General features: G+C 45.3%; 1 protein-coding gene and 1 long non-coding RNA gene across 2 annotated transcripts in view; both read right to left on the bottom strand.

Annotated features, from left to right (window-relative positions):
* SLC38A10 (solute carrier family 38 member 10) overlaps window positions 1-10,395 on the bottom strand; it is a 62,769-nt gene extending 52,374 nt beyond the window's left edge. Inside the window, exons 1-3 of the mRNA XM_040439080.1 lie at window positions 9,972-10,395; window positions 6,794-6,911; window positions 2,895-2,940 (exon numbers count right to left, since the gene is read on the bottom strand). Coding sequence (XP_040295014.1) covers window positions 2,895-2,940; window positions 6,794-6,911; window positions 9,972-10,073 — 266 coding nt within the window. The 5' untranslated portion in view covers window positions 10,074-10,395. The remainder of the gene's footprint in view (window positions 1-2,894; window positions 2,941-6,793; window positions 6,912-9,971) is intronic.
* LOC121006142 overlaps window positions 1-12,655 on the bottom strand; it is a 978,004-nt gene extending 965,349 nt beyond the window's left edge. The window contains exon 1 of the long non-coding RNA XR_005780027.1: window positions 12,605-12,655. This is a non-coding gene — a long non-coding RNA (uncharacterized LOC121006142). The remainder of the gene's footprint in view (window positions 1-12,604) is intronic.
* Window positions 12,656-13,431: the final 776 nt, after the last annotated feature.

The following is a 13,431-nucleotide window of genomic DNA, read 5'->3' on the forward strand; positions in this document are numbered from 1 at the left end:
GACGGATCCGTTTTCAATTGCACCATATTGTGTCGGTGAAAACTGATCCGTCCCCATTGACTTACTGCAAGCAGAGTTTTGGTGTCCGCCTCATAAGCGGAACGGAGACCAAACGCAGCCAAACTGATGCATTCTGAACGGATCTTTAGCCATTCAGAATGCAATGGGGCTGAACTGATCCATTTTGGGCCGCTTGTGAGAGCCTTGAAACGCCAGTGTGAAAGTAGCCTAAAACAGATAGTGATACCTCCTAAAATAGTTATTACTTTACATTCCCCATATGTCTACTTCATGTTTGGATCATTTTGGGAATGATATTTTATTTTTTGGGGCTGTTACAGGGCTTAGAAGTTTAGAAGCAAATCTTGAAATTTTTCAGAAATTTTCAAAAACCCACATTTTAGGGACCAGTTCAGGTCTGAAGTCACTTTGCGAGGCTCACATAATAGAAACCACCCAAAAATGACCCCATTCTAGAAACTACACCCCTCAAGGTATTCAAAACTGATTTTACAAACGTTGTTAACCCTTTAGGTGTTGCACAAGATTTAATGGAAAATAGAGATACAATTTCAAAATTTCACTTTTTTGGGAGATTTTCCATTTTAATAATTTTTTTCCAGTTACAAAGCAAGGGTTAACAGCCAAACCAAACTCAATATTTATGGCCCTGATTCTGTAGTTTACAGAAACACCCCATATGTGGTCGTAAACCGCTGTACGGGCACACGGCAGGGCGCAGAAGGAAAGGAATGCCATATGGTTTTTGGAAGCCAGATTTTGCTGGACTGGTTTTTTGACACCATGTCCCATTTGAAGCCCCCCTGATGCACCCCTAGAGTAGAAACTCCAAAAAAGTGACCCCATTTTAGAAACTACAGGATAGGGTGGCAGTTTTGTTGGTACTATTTTAGGGTACATATGATTTTTGGTTGCTCTATTACACTTTTTGGGAGACAAGGTAACAAGAAATAGCTGTTTTGGCACAGTTTTTATTTTTTGTTATTTACAATGTTCATCTGACAGGTTAGATCATGTGATATTTTTATAGAGCAGGTTGTTATAGACGCAACAATACTAGATATTTTTTGTTTGTTTGTTTCAGTTTTACATAATAAAGCATTTTTGAAAAAAAACTTTTTTGTGTCTCCATATTCTGAAAGCCATAGTTTTTTTTTGTTTTTTTGGGGGCGACTGTCTTATGTAGGGGCTCATTATTTGCGGGATGAGATGACGGGTTGATTGGTACTATTTTAGGGTGCGTATGACTTTTTGATCGCTTGGTATTACACTTTTTGTGATGTAAGGCTTTTTTTTACACTGTGTTCACCTGAGGGGTTAGATCATGTGATATTTTTATAGAGCAGGTAGGTCATTACAGACGTGGCTATACCTAATATGTATACTTTTTTATTTATTTATTTAAGTTTCACACAATAATATTTTTGAAACAAAAAAAAAATCATGTTTTAGTGTCTCCATAGTCAGAGTTATAGTTTTTTCAGTTTTTGGGCGATTGTCTTGTCTTAGGTAGAGTTTAATTTTTGCGGGATGAGATGACGGTTTGATTGGGACTATTCTGAGGGGCGTACGCCTTTTTGATCACTGGCTTTTTTGACACCATTTTTATTTATTCTTTTTTACGGTGTTCATCTGAGGGGTTAGGTCATGTGATATTTTTATAGAGCAGGTTGTTACGGACACGGCGATACCTAATATGTCTATTTTTATTTATTTATTTTTTTACATTTAACACAATAAAAGCATTTTTGAAACAAAAAAAAAAATCATGTTTTAGTGTCTCCATAGTCTGAGAGCCATAGTTTTGTTTTTTTTAGGTGATTGTCTTAGGTAGAGGCTCATTTTTTGCGGGATGAGGCGATTGTTAGATTGGTACTATTCTGGGGGGCATATGCCTTTTTGATCGGTTGGTGGTGCACTTTTAGTGATGTAAGGTGACAAAAAAAAAAAGGCTTTTTTAGCACAGTTTTTATTTTAATTTTTTTACGGTGTTCATCCGAGGGGTTAGGTCACCCGAGGGGTTAGGTTAGGTGTTTTATAGAGCAGGTCGACACGGGCGCGGCGATACCTAATATGTCTACTTTTATTATTTTCCCTATTTTTATTTTACTTTATTTTGGGAAAAGGATACATTTTTTATTTTTTTTTCTACTTGAAACTTTAATTTCTTTATTATTAAAGAAAAATTGTTTTTCACTTTTTATATTTGTCCCACTGTGGGACTTCACCTTTTCAGGGTTGATCTCTGTTTCAATTCAGTACAATACATTCTGTATTGTACTGAATTGAACTGTCAGCGTCTTACACAGTAAGCGCGGTGGGGAGATTGAATCAGAGGGAGCCCCCTCCCTCTGTAAATCCCGCACGTGCCGCGGTCAGCGCTGACCGCGGCATGTGAAAGGGTTAATCAGCCGGCATCACCGCATACAGAGATGCCGGCGGATGCAGCAGGGGCCCGGGTATCAGTAACAGCTGCACCCGCCCGATCACATCACGCACATGGACGTGAGGATGCGACAAGAAGCCGCATTCCCTCACGTACATGTACGTGACAATGTGTGAAGGGGTTAAAGGAATGCTCCAGACAGAGATATTCCGTCCCTTGCAGATCAGTGAGGATGGGGTTGGAGCTACAGGAACCTCGGCCCCATTCAAAAAAAAAACGTCACCGCTCTAAGCGTTATTACAACAGAGAACAGCAAGCCTAGCGTTTTCAACGTGAACTATGCAATGCATCAATTCCCCTGTGGGGGGCGCTGTGGGGAAATTTATGTGTGAGGTCTTCCATAGATTACAGCTGATCGTTGGGTATCACAGAAGAACAGTCACAAATTAACTGAGCAATCTATAGAAAGTAACATCTGTCTGCTCACCTGGTCTCCACCAACATCTTCCCTGCCTTGCCATAGGCATGAAAAGCTGCAGAACATAAGCAGAGGAGAATTAGGACCTTACACAAAGAACACCGTAAATATATATGGGTAAGGCCTCATGCACACGACCGTTGTTCGGGTCCTCATCCGAGCCGCAAAAACTGCGGCTCGGGTGCGGACCCATTCACTTCAATGGGGTCGCAAAAGCTTCGGACAGCACTCCGTGTGTTGTCCGCATCCGTTGCTCCGTTCCGTGGCCCCGCAAAAAAAAAAATAGAACATGTCCTATTCTTGTCCGTTTTGCGGACAAGAATAGGCATTTCTACAATGGGCCGCCCGTTCCGTTCCGCAAATTGCGGAAGGCACACAGGCGGCTTCCTTTTTTTGCGGATCCGCGGGTTGCGGACCGCAAAAAACGGAACGGTTGTGTGCATGAGGCCTAACATAGACCTAGGCCTAACCAGTCAGAACCTAGGACTTGAGCCTCAGATTTAGCCCCGTTCAATGGGGTTAATCCACGTGGCGCCATGCGTCATGGAATTAAATCCGCACATGAACAATGGCGTGAATTACCACTGAAACTAAGGAATATGCTCCAAAATCACTGCGTGAACATACCCATGGCATTACCCCACACACAATGGCACCTGGCTCGGCTGAGCATGTATGTGCGTACGTTCAATAAGAGCTGCCAGTCGGCTTAGATCCCTGAGAAAAAAAAAAAGTGATCGGACATGTTGAAATTCAACATCTGCCGTCCAGGAAGAGTAGGGAGGCCCCTATACACATTATGTTCGGCCCATATGGCATGGTCCCTTTCTGTAACGTCCACACCCAATTTCTTCAGGAACAAAAAAATCCAGCACATGCAAAACGGATAAAATCCAGCGCTTTACGGTCTACGCGTTTCATGGTCATGAATAAGACAGTTTGTCGAAACGCGTAGACCGTAAAGCGCTCTGATCAGCTCATGGAATTTTTTTTTCAAGAATCCCAATAAAAAGGCTGGATTTTATCCGTAGTGCATGTTCCTGAAGAAATTGTTTCCCTGATCCGGGGTTCCTTGCACGCCTATAGAGTGGAGCAGGTGAGCTGGAAATATTTCGCTGTTTGTCCACCCTCAATCCTATAATACCCTGCCACACCCTACCGCGTATTCTATAGTAAGAGGATAGTGAGTGACGGAGACAATAGGATTGCGGGAGGGAGGCAAAGAACAACGTCCCTGCCCCAGGAGCTACATAAAGCCTCACTATAATAATACGCTTCTGAATTCATCTCTGAAAATGTGCTGTCCCTTTAAGAGTCAGCTCCTGTCCCATTAAGAAATGCAGAGGCAGACGGGCAAATATTTATTTAATGTCATCGCCATGGACACTGGGCAGTTTCCGATGTCGGTGACAACCCTGGATTAACGTTTCATTCCATGACCCTGATTTTATAAGCTCGTAACCTGAGCCATCCCATGTACAGGTCCACATGTACTTCCATCTGAATCATGCAACCCGATAGCGTGAGCACGGTACTACACGTGTACTGAACGATCCTCGCCAATATAAATAATAGTGGTCACATGTAGGTGCACAGCGCGGGTTCATTTCACTTTTTACGCAGTCTGCAGACTCTACCAGTCTCTACGAGGGCTGCCTTAGGCTCTGTTCACACCACTGTCAGGGCTTCCGTTCTTAAAGGGGGTTCTCAGCTTTTGACAATCTTTACTGGTCCCCCTGATAAGCAGATCTCCCTGTTGGGACCTCCCAGTGATCAGCTGTAATCTGTGGGGGAAGCCTCACAGTAAGAGTTAAATTTCCCTGCAGCGCCCCTAGAGGACAAATTAAGCATTACACAAAGCCCTTTGAAATCAATGGCTTTTGTGTGCAATGCAGGACAGGAGCGGTCCTCCAGGGAACAAGAGGCTCTTTGTAAGTGTTCCCCACCCTGGCCAACAGATGAGGGTCCTGAACAGAGAACCTCGTCTATTAGCTCAGGTTCTCTACCCATTGGCCAGTACATCACATCTGGATTTCGGAGGCTTTGCTTGCAGGACTAGTGCTGCGGGCTCAGCCAAGAACATTGGAGCCCGGAAGAAACAGAATACAGCAGCAGTGTGAACAGAGCCTAACAGCCATTCGGCCCCTTGATGTCAGCCATCATGGGTTTTTCATTCTGCACCCTATTGATTACTATGGATATGGATATCTGGAAGCCACGCTCTGCCATGTGACCATTCCACTGACAGCTGTCATGTCCTATCAGTGTTTTAGGGGGTCAGAAAACCCTCAAAACTGCAAAAACGTTAAAGGTGTTGTCCTTACCGCCAACCACAGGATACAGGCTAAGTGCCTGATCGGTGGGGGTCCGAACGCTGGGTCTCCTGACGATCACTCAGGAATTTGAATGAAGCAATAGACTTTTAAAAACAGTCAACTATAGCTAGCCTTAAAATTCAAGCTGTTTCAATGACTGCAGAGACACGTGCCTTGTGACCTCAGCAGCTGATGACTGATGACATCATCACTGCAGCCAATGACCGGTTGGTGCCACATGTAAAGGATAACATCTGTTGGAAAACCTGGACTGGTTGTGGTTTTGCCTGCGACTGCAGCTAGGCATGTGCATTACCAGAGCACAGAGCACTCCGTGCTTTCATAGGGATTTCCCCATGATAAACATTAAAGGGTTGTCTCATCTGAGACAATGGGGGCATATTGCTAGGATATGCCTCCATTGTCTGATAGGTGCGGGTCCCAGAGGTGGGACCCGCACCCATCTCCTAAACGGAGCCCCGAAAGTGGTGGAGGGCGCACTACGCATGTGCAGCAGCCTTCCATTCATCTCTATGGGGCTGCCGAAAATAGGCGAGCGCTGGATCAGCTATTGCCGTCGGGCCCAAAAAAGTGAATGGGAGCGGTGGCCATGCAAGCACGGTGCGCTCCCATTCACTTCTGTGGGGAGAGTGCTTGGTGGTGGCCGGACCAGAGTCCTCCAGCCACCACTTTGGCCCTCTTCGTTCTCCACCGCTGGAACCTGCACCTATCAGACAAATGGGGGCATATCCTAGCGATATGCCTCCAATTGTCTGAGATGAGAAAACCCCTTTAATGTCACAGCAATTAGAAAGGTCATCAATGTCCCATCAGTCGGGAGGTCAAGCTACTAGGACCCCCCCAATCCTGGTAATGAAGTAGATGTGGCACTCAGGAGTGCTGCGCCCCCTCAGTGTCTGTCATGGGAAACACTTCAATATGTGAATACTTTGATTAAAGGGGTTATCCCACAAAATACATCACCTATCCACAGGATAACCCCTAGAATACTTCCTAAATTATACCCCTCTAAGGCTACTTTCACACTAGCGTTCGGAGCGGGTCCGCCTGATGTTTCATCAGACGGATCCGCTCCGATAATGCAGACGTTTGCATCCGTTCAGAATGGATCCGTCTGCATTATAACTTAGAAAATTTTCTAAGTGTGAAAGTAGCCTGAGCGGATCCGTTCAGACTTTACATTGTAAGTCAATGGGGACGGATCCGCTTGAAGATTGAGCCATATGGTGTCATCTTCAAGCGGATCCGTCCCCATTGACTTACATTGTAAGTCTGGACGGATCCGCTCGCCTCCGCACGGCCAGGCGGACACCCGAACGATGCAAGCAGCGTTCAGGTGTCCGCTCACTGAGCGGAGCGGAGGCTGAGCGCTGGCAGGCGGATGCATTCTCAGTGGATCCGCCTCCACTCAGAATGCATTAGGGCCAGACGGATGCGTTCGGGACCGCTCGTGAGCCCCTTCAAACGGAGCTCACGAGCGGACACCCGAACGCTAGTGTGAAAGTAGCCTTACATGCACTTAGTACTGGTGTCCTACAGAGGGCGCAGCCGTATACTGTCGGTGGTTCTTACCCAGACCGGCGTAGGTCCGGCGCTTGCTCATACTGGCTGTTTTCACAAGGTACATGCAGGACTGGTGGGTCATCCAGCAGCAGAGCATGAGAAGCAGGGTCCCCAGCACCACGCCGCACTGCAAGAGAAGACACACAGGGTCATGACCAGGTACACCCACACCCAAACATGGTTTTATGGCATTGCCTAATCCTGACAGGTCATCTTAAAATGTTCTATATGGGGAGTCTGCAAAAATACAAGAGGACCCCCTCTCCTTTAGTCTACCAGCTATTGGGGGGGGGGGGAAACCATTTCTAAAGGCATAACGTCTGATAGATGTGGATCTCGACTCTGGGACCTGCTGAACAGTCCCCGATCCCACCCCACTTGCCGCCATATGCAGGTATGATGGGGAGGTCAGTGGATGGACCTTTGCTTTTGAGATAGATTCTGGGAACTAAACGCTTGAGTAGAGGTCTGCTGACCCCTTCCACCTGGTGAGACAGCCGCCCACCGCCACGTCAAACCTGGAGACTCTGGCACGCGGGATGGGGTTTGGTGCAGATCTGAGGGGTGCTCTGTAAGGGTATGTCAAACAGGGTATAATATTTGGAGGACAAAATCAGTGTCAAATCCACGTGTTACGTGTGGCTTTCGCAGCGGATTTGTCGGCAAGAATTATATCCTGTTTGATGCAGGGTGGATAAAAATCAATGATTTAAAAAAAATTATAATAATAAAATCTGATTTTGGGGATTTAAATCAGATTTTTTTTTATATAAAATGCTTTTTGAGGAAAATATATTACCATCCAAAGATTATTCCATCATGAAATAAAGATTTGTTTTTTTAATCATGTAGAATAAGGCTGTACGTGGACTCCCATATTGTTGAATGGATTAGGCAGTGGCTGATGGACAGACAACAGAGGGTTGTAGTCAATGGAGTATATTCAGACCAAGGTCTTGGTACCAGTGGGGTACCTCAGGGATCTGTTCTGGGACCCATATTGTTTAATATCTTTATCAGCGAAATTGCAGAAGGCCTCGCTGGTAAGGTGTGTCTTTTTGCTGATGACACAAAGATTTGTAACAGGGTTGATGTTCCTGGAGGGATACACCAAATGGAAAAGGATTTAGGAAAACTAGAGGAATGGTCAAAAATCTGGCAACTAAAATTTTATGTTGCTAAGTGCAAGATAATGCACCTGGGGCGTAAAAACCCAAGAGCAGAATATAAAATCAGTGATACAGTCCTAACCTCAGTATCTGAGGAAAGGGATTTAGGGGTCATTATTTCAGAAGACTTAAAGGTAGGCAGACCATGTCATAGAGCAGCAGGAAATGCTAGCAGAATGCTTGGGTGTATAGGGAGAGGAATTACCAGTAGAAAGAGGGAGGTGCTCATGCCGCTGTACAGAACACTGGTGAGACCTCACTTGGAGTATTGTGCGCAGTACTGGAGACCATATCTCCAGAAGGATATAGATACTCTAGAGAGAGTTCAGAGAAGAGCTACTAAACTAGTACATGGATTGCAGGATAAAACTTACCAGGAAAGGTTAAAGGACCTTAATATGTATAGCTTGGAAGAAAGAAGAGACAGAGGGGATATGATAGAAACTGCTAAATACATAAAGGGAATCAACTCGGTAAAGGAGGAGAGCATATTTAAAAGAAGAAAAACTGCTACAAGAGGACATAGTTTTAAATTAGAGGGGCAAAGGTTTAAAAGTAATATCAGGAAGTATTACTTTACTGAGAGAGTAGTGGATGCATGGAATAGCCTTCCTGCAGAAGTGGTGGCTGCAAATACAGTGAAGGGGTTTAAGCATGCATGGGATAGGCATAAGGCCATCCTTCATATAAGATAGGGCCAGGGGCTATCCCTAGTATTCAGTATATTGGGCAGACTAGATGGGCCAAATGGTTCTTATCTGCCGACACATTCTATGTTTCTATATGTGTGATTTTTTTGGTAAATAAATTCCATTCATCCATTCACAATGTCGTGCTCTTCCAGAGGTTTTTGTAATATTATTGCGCAGTTTCTCTGCCTACAAGATATTATCACAGATGCTTGGTTTACTTTTGCAGTTCTCAAAACTGAATTTGACTCAGCAGAGATCACATGCCTCTTCTTCACAGCAAAAATGTTATAACATGAACAGAGTTGAGAAAAAGACCTTAATCCTAACTTCTATAAACCTATGAATGCAGAATCAACCTAATCAAACTAATATGAAAAGTTCTTATTCTAAAAATCTTCATCTACTTGCATATTATAAGTTATACCAGCAAGAATTAGTCTTTATGTAGAAAACTATTATTTAAATCAAGCCTTACTGACTAGTGATTTAAATCAAATCCCCCCTGGTTTGATGTACCCCCAAAGGGAAATAAATCAGTGGCTGCTGCTGCTAAAGGGTACGGCCACACGTGGCATAAATGTGGTGGACTCATTGCAGCGGAACTTCATGCGGGAAAATCCACAGCATTTACTGTACGAGCAAAGTGAATGAGGTTTCAGAAATGTCACCCCCACGCTGCAGAGAAAAGTAAGTTAGTTATTCGTGAAGTATGAGGTGCCAGTCGGAACCGAAGCAGAGTTCGGTTTCAAGTTTTAGGCTACTCTCACACTGGCGTTTTGGTTTCCGTTTGTGAGATCCGTTCAGGGCTCAGCGGTCCAAAACGGATCAGTTTTGCCCTAATGCATTCTGAATGGAAAAGGATCCCCTCAGAATGCATCAGTTTGTCTCCGTTCCGCTCTGGAGGCTGACACCAAAACTGTGCTTGCAGCTTTTTGCTGTCCGTCTGACAAAACTGAACCAAACGGATCCGTTCTGACACACAATGTAAGTCAATGGGGATGGATCCGTTTTCTAGGACACAATAGAAAACAGATCCGTCCTCCATTGACTTTCAGTGGAGTTCATGACGGATCCGTCTTGGCTATGTTAAAGATAATACAACCGGATCCGTTCTGAACGGATGCAGACAGTTGTATTATCTGAACGGATCCGTCTGTGCAGATTCATGATGGATCCGCACCAAACGTGAGTGTGAAAGTAGCCTTAAAGTGGTTCAGACCCCCACAGATCAGGTATTGTAGACCTATCCTGAGGTTGGGGCATCAGTATTAAACTGCAGCGCAGAGCGTACATACAACCGCGGGCACCGTCACCGCCACAACTCACCTGTTTGAAACAGAAGGGCATGGTCAGCACGCTCACTCCCACGATGCTGTTCACAATGTTCATGATGAGCCCCCAGTTAGAAGCCGCCATGTTTGCTGCCATAAAATAGCGCTATAGATATCTGGATTTACAAAATTATTTATAGCAAAGATTTTCAAAAATCTATCAAAAAATAGCCTTTGTTCATCGCTTTAAAAAAAGAAAAAAAACAACAACACAGAGTTCTATGCACAGAGGACGGTCCGTATGTATCACAGGTTCTGGTCCAGAGCGTCCGAGCAACGCAAAAATAATCAGGGGCGGCCCCGACTGAGCACCAACGCAACCAAAAGGGAGCAAAGAGGCAAGAGATCGGCAATAGGCCCACAAAATAGTCCACAAATTCTAGGGCAGCAATTCAGGAATTTTCTTTCAAAAAAAAAAAATAAAATTTTTGGGGGAAAAAAATTAAAATTAACAAAAAAGAAAAAAACATAAATTTCACACAGGGATTGGGGTGTTTTTACCAATTTTGGGCAATGAAAAAACCCCAATGCTGGACAAATAAGCAAGTGGTAGAAGTTTGTTCTGCAATTTTTTTATACTCAAATTCAAAAATTTTGCCCAAAAATATTACTAAAAAAAGGGATTCTTAATTCTGGGTAACCCTAAAAATACCCTGGCAGAGGTTTAGTTTGAAAAGAGACAAATTAAATTGCAAAACAAAATATTTTTTTTTTAATAAATCCTATATATTCTAAGCTGAATTGGGTTTAGGAGATTTAAACAAGTAAAGAAAAATTGAAAAATAAAACAAATGTTCAATTTTTGAAAATGCTAAAAAAATTCCCAACAGAGAGGCAAGTGCGGCTGTGCGGGAGCTTTGGGGCACTTCCCTCCCAGGCAGTGGGGGTGTATTAGCTCTTGTGAGGGGGGGCAGCTCTGACCCAGGGTGATGGGGTGAACCCTGCTGTCAGGGATGCTTCAGGCACAGCAGTCACGTGACCACCCAGCAGCAGATGACGTGTCTACGGTAAACACTGACGTGGCGCCACAGGCGACGCAGCCCAACTGGAGGAGCGGCCGGTGTAACGTTAACTGTGCACCCCCTCCCCCCTACTCAGTCCGCTCTCAGGTCACCATACGGGGGGTCTTCACAGGAAGCGGCCACCCTGGCGTCTTCTTTCTCCAATTCCGGAGTTACCGTCACCTGTATGTATCCAGGAAATGTTTAGAGCCAACGAGATGGAAGCGCTGGGATAGAGCGTCCGAAGGGCTGACGGGGAGGATGGCGTGTGTGTGTAGAGCGACATCTGGCGGCTGGGAGAAAATAGTGAAATTAAAGGGGACGCGTCAGAAAGTATCCTGTGGAGGCGCTGTAGGGAAATAGATCCTATGCTGTGGGGGATTGCCTTACAAATGACATCTGATTACTGGGGTCTCAGCAGAAGCTTATTATCAGAGACCATTTTTGCAAAAAGGGGTTATCCAAAGTAGACGACCTCTTTAAAGTTCCAGTAAGGGTGAGTTCACACTAGCGTTATGGCTTTCCGTTATAACAGGGTTATAAGACGGAAGGGCGGATCCGTTTTGCTGCCCATAGACTTGCATTATAACGGAAGCCTTTAAGAGGCATTCCGTTTTGCTCCGTCCTGATAGAAGTCTATGGGAATCAAAACGGATCCGTCTGGTTCCCGTTATGCAAGACGGAAAAAACAAAGTCCTGTCGACGGGACCCAGACGGATCCGTTATGTTTTCCCATAGACTTCTATTAGGACGGAGCAAAACGGATGTCTATGGGCAGCAAAACGGATCCGCCCTTCCGTCTTATGGACTCCGTTATGTTCCGTTATAACGGAAAGCCATAACGGACTCCATAACGCTAGTGGGAACCCACCCTAAGACTCCTTAGCTGAATATCTGACAATTCCCTCCATATACTTGCATGCTGGGATAAGCAGCTGCTACACTCCTGTGGCACCGCTTATCTCCTGAAGAAGAAAGGATTGGGCAGGGTGAACCAGATCCCCCCATACACATGAGATCCCCATTTTTGGCCGTGTAATAAACATTCGTCTGCTGTGTTAAAGGAATAAAAGATTGATGGCCGATCCTCAAGATAAGGGCTCATGCACATGAAGGTATTTTGTTTCCGTGTCCATTCCGTTCTTTTTGCGGACAGTATGCGGAACCATTCACTTCGTAATGACTCCGTGTGCATTCAGTTTCCGTATGTCCCACAAAAAATAGAACATGTCTTATTATGTTCTATTAGGGGCCAGCTGTTCTGTTCCGTAAAATGCGGAATGCACACGGATGTCATCCGTATTTTTTGCAGATCCGTTTTTTGCGGACTGCAAAATACATACGGTCGTGTGCAGGAGCCCTAAGTTATCAATATGTGATTGGCGGGTCTCCAACTCCCAGCAGCCCTACCGACCAGCAGTTTAAAGCGACTGTGGTGCTCTGGTGAGCGCTGTGACCTTCTCCAAGGGCAGTGACGTCACGCTCAGGGTCCATTCACACGTCTGCAAATGGGTCCGCAATTTTGCAGAACGGGCGCGGACCCATTCATTCTCTATGGGGACAGAAAAGATGCGGACAGCACACAGTGTGCTGTCTGCATCCGCTTTTCCGTGCCGCAGCCCCAAACTTCCGGGCCGTGGCTCCGCAAAAAGTAGAACATGTCCTATTCTTGTCGGCAGGCAGTTCTATAGGGGTGCCGGCCGGGTGTATTGCGGATCCGCAATACACTACGGACATGTCAATGGACCCTCATCGGTCACATGGCCTGGGCTGCAATACAAAGCATGGCCACCATACAATGGACGGCGCTGTGCTTGGTAAGCTGTGAGCGCCGCAGCCCCTCCAAACAGCTGATCCACAGGCGGACCCCCACCGATCAGATATTAATGACCTGTCCTCTTTTCTACTCCCGGAAAATCCTTATAATTATTGTATCACGAAAATGCAAATAAAGCCGTACATGTAAACCCTGTTCCTTCCAAAACCTCCGCTTAGTCAGGGTGCGGCGCCCTAAGGAAATGAGCAGGACGTCTGTGTTCCTTCCTTGGCATCAGCCGGTTTGGCTCTGGCACGCGCCTCGTTTTATATATGTACTAGGGCGCCTCGTGTTCTCCTGTGTTTATATAGTGTTTTAATCGGATTATGACCTCAACAATATAATGAGTTTTTAGGGCGATATATAACGATCTTCATTAGGTGACGGCTGGAGGCCATCAATGGGGGGGTCACCACTCTAACTCCACCAATTCTAGGGGGTACATATGGCCGATCCGAATCACGCAGTATTGCTCATAATGCTTTCTTCCCTTAAACCAGTCATAGATGTGGCAGCCGTATCCCCTTCACTTACCATTCCTACTTTCTACCTTTCACACACATACCACATATGTGATATCCCTGGTGGTCTAGGGTAGTGTAGTGGAAGAAGGTGATTCAGCGGAATCACTACTCTCA

The sequence above is a fragment of the Bufo bufo genome, chromosome 6 (assembly GCF_905171765.1).
Source record: "Bufo bufo chromosome 6, aBufBuf1.1, whole genome shotgun sequence".
NCBI lineage: Eukaryota > Metazoa > Chordata > Amphibia > Anura > Bufonidae > Bufo > Bufo bufo.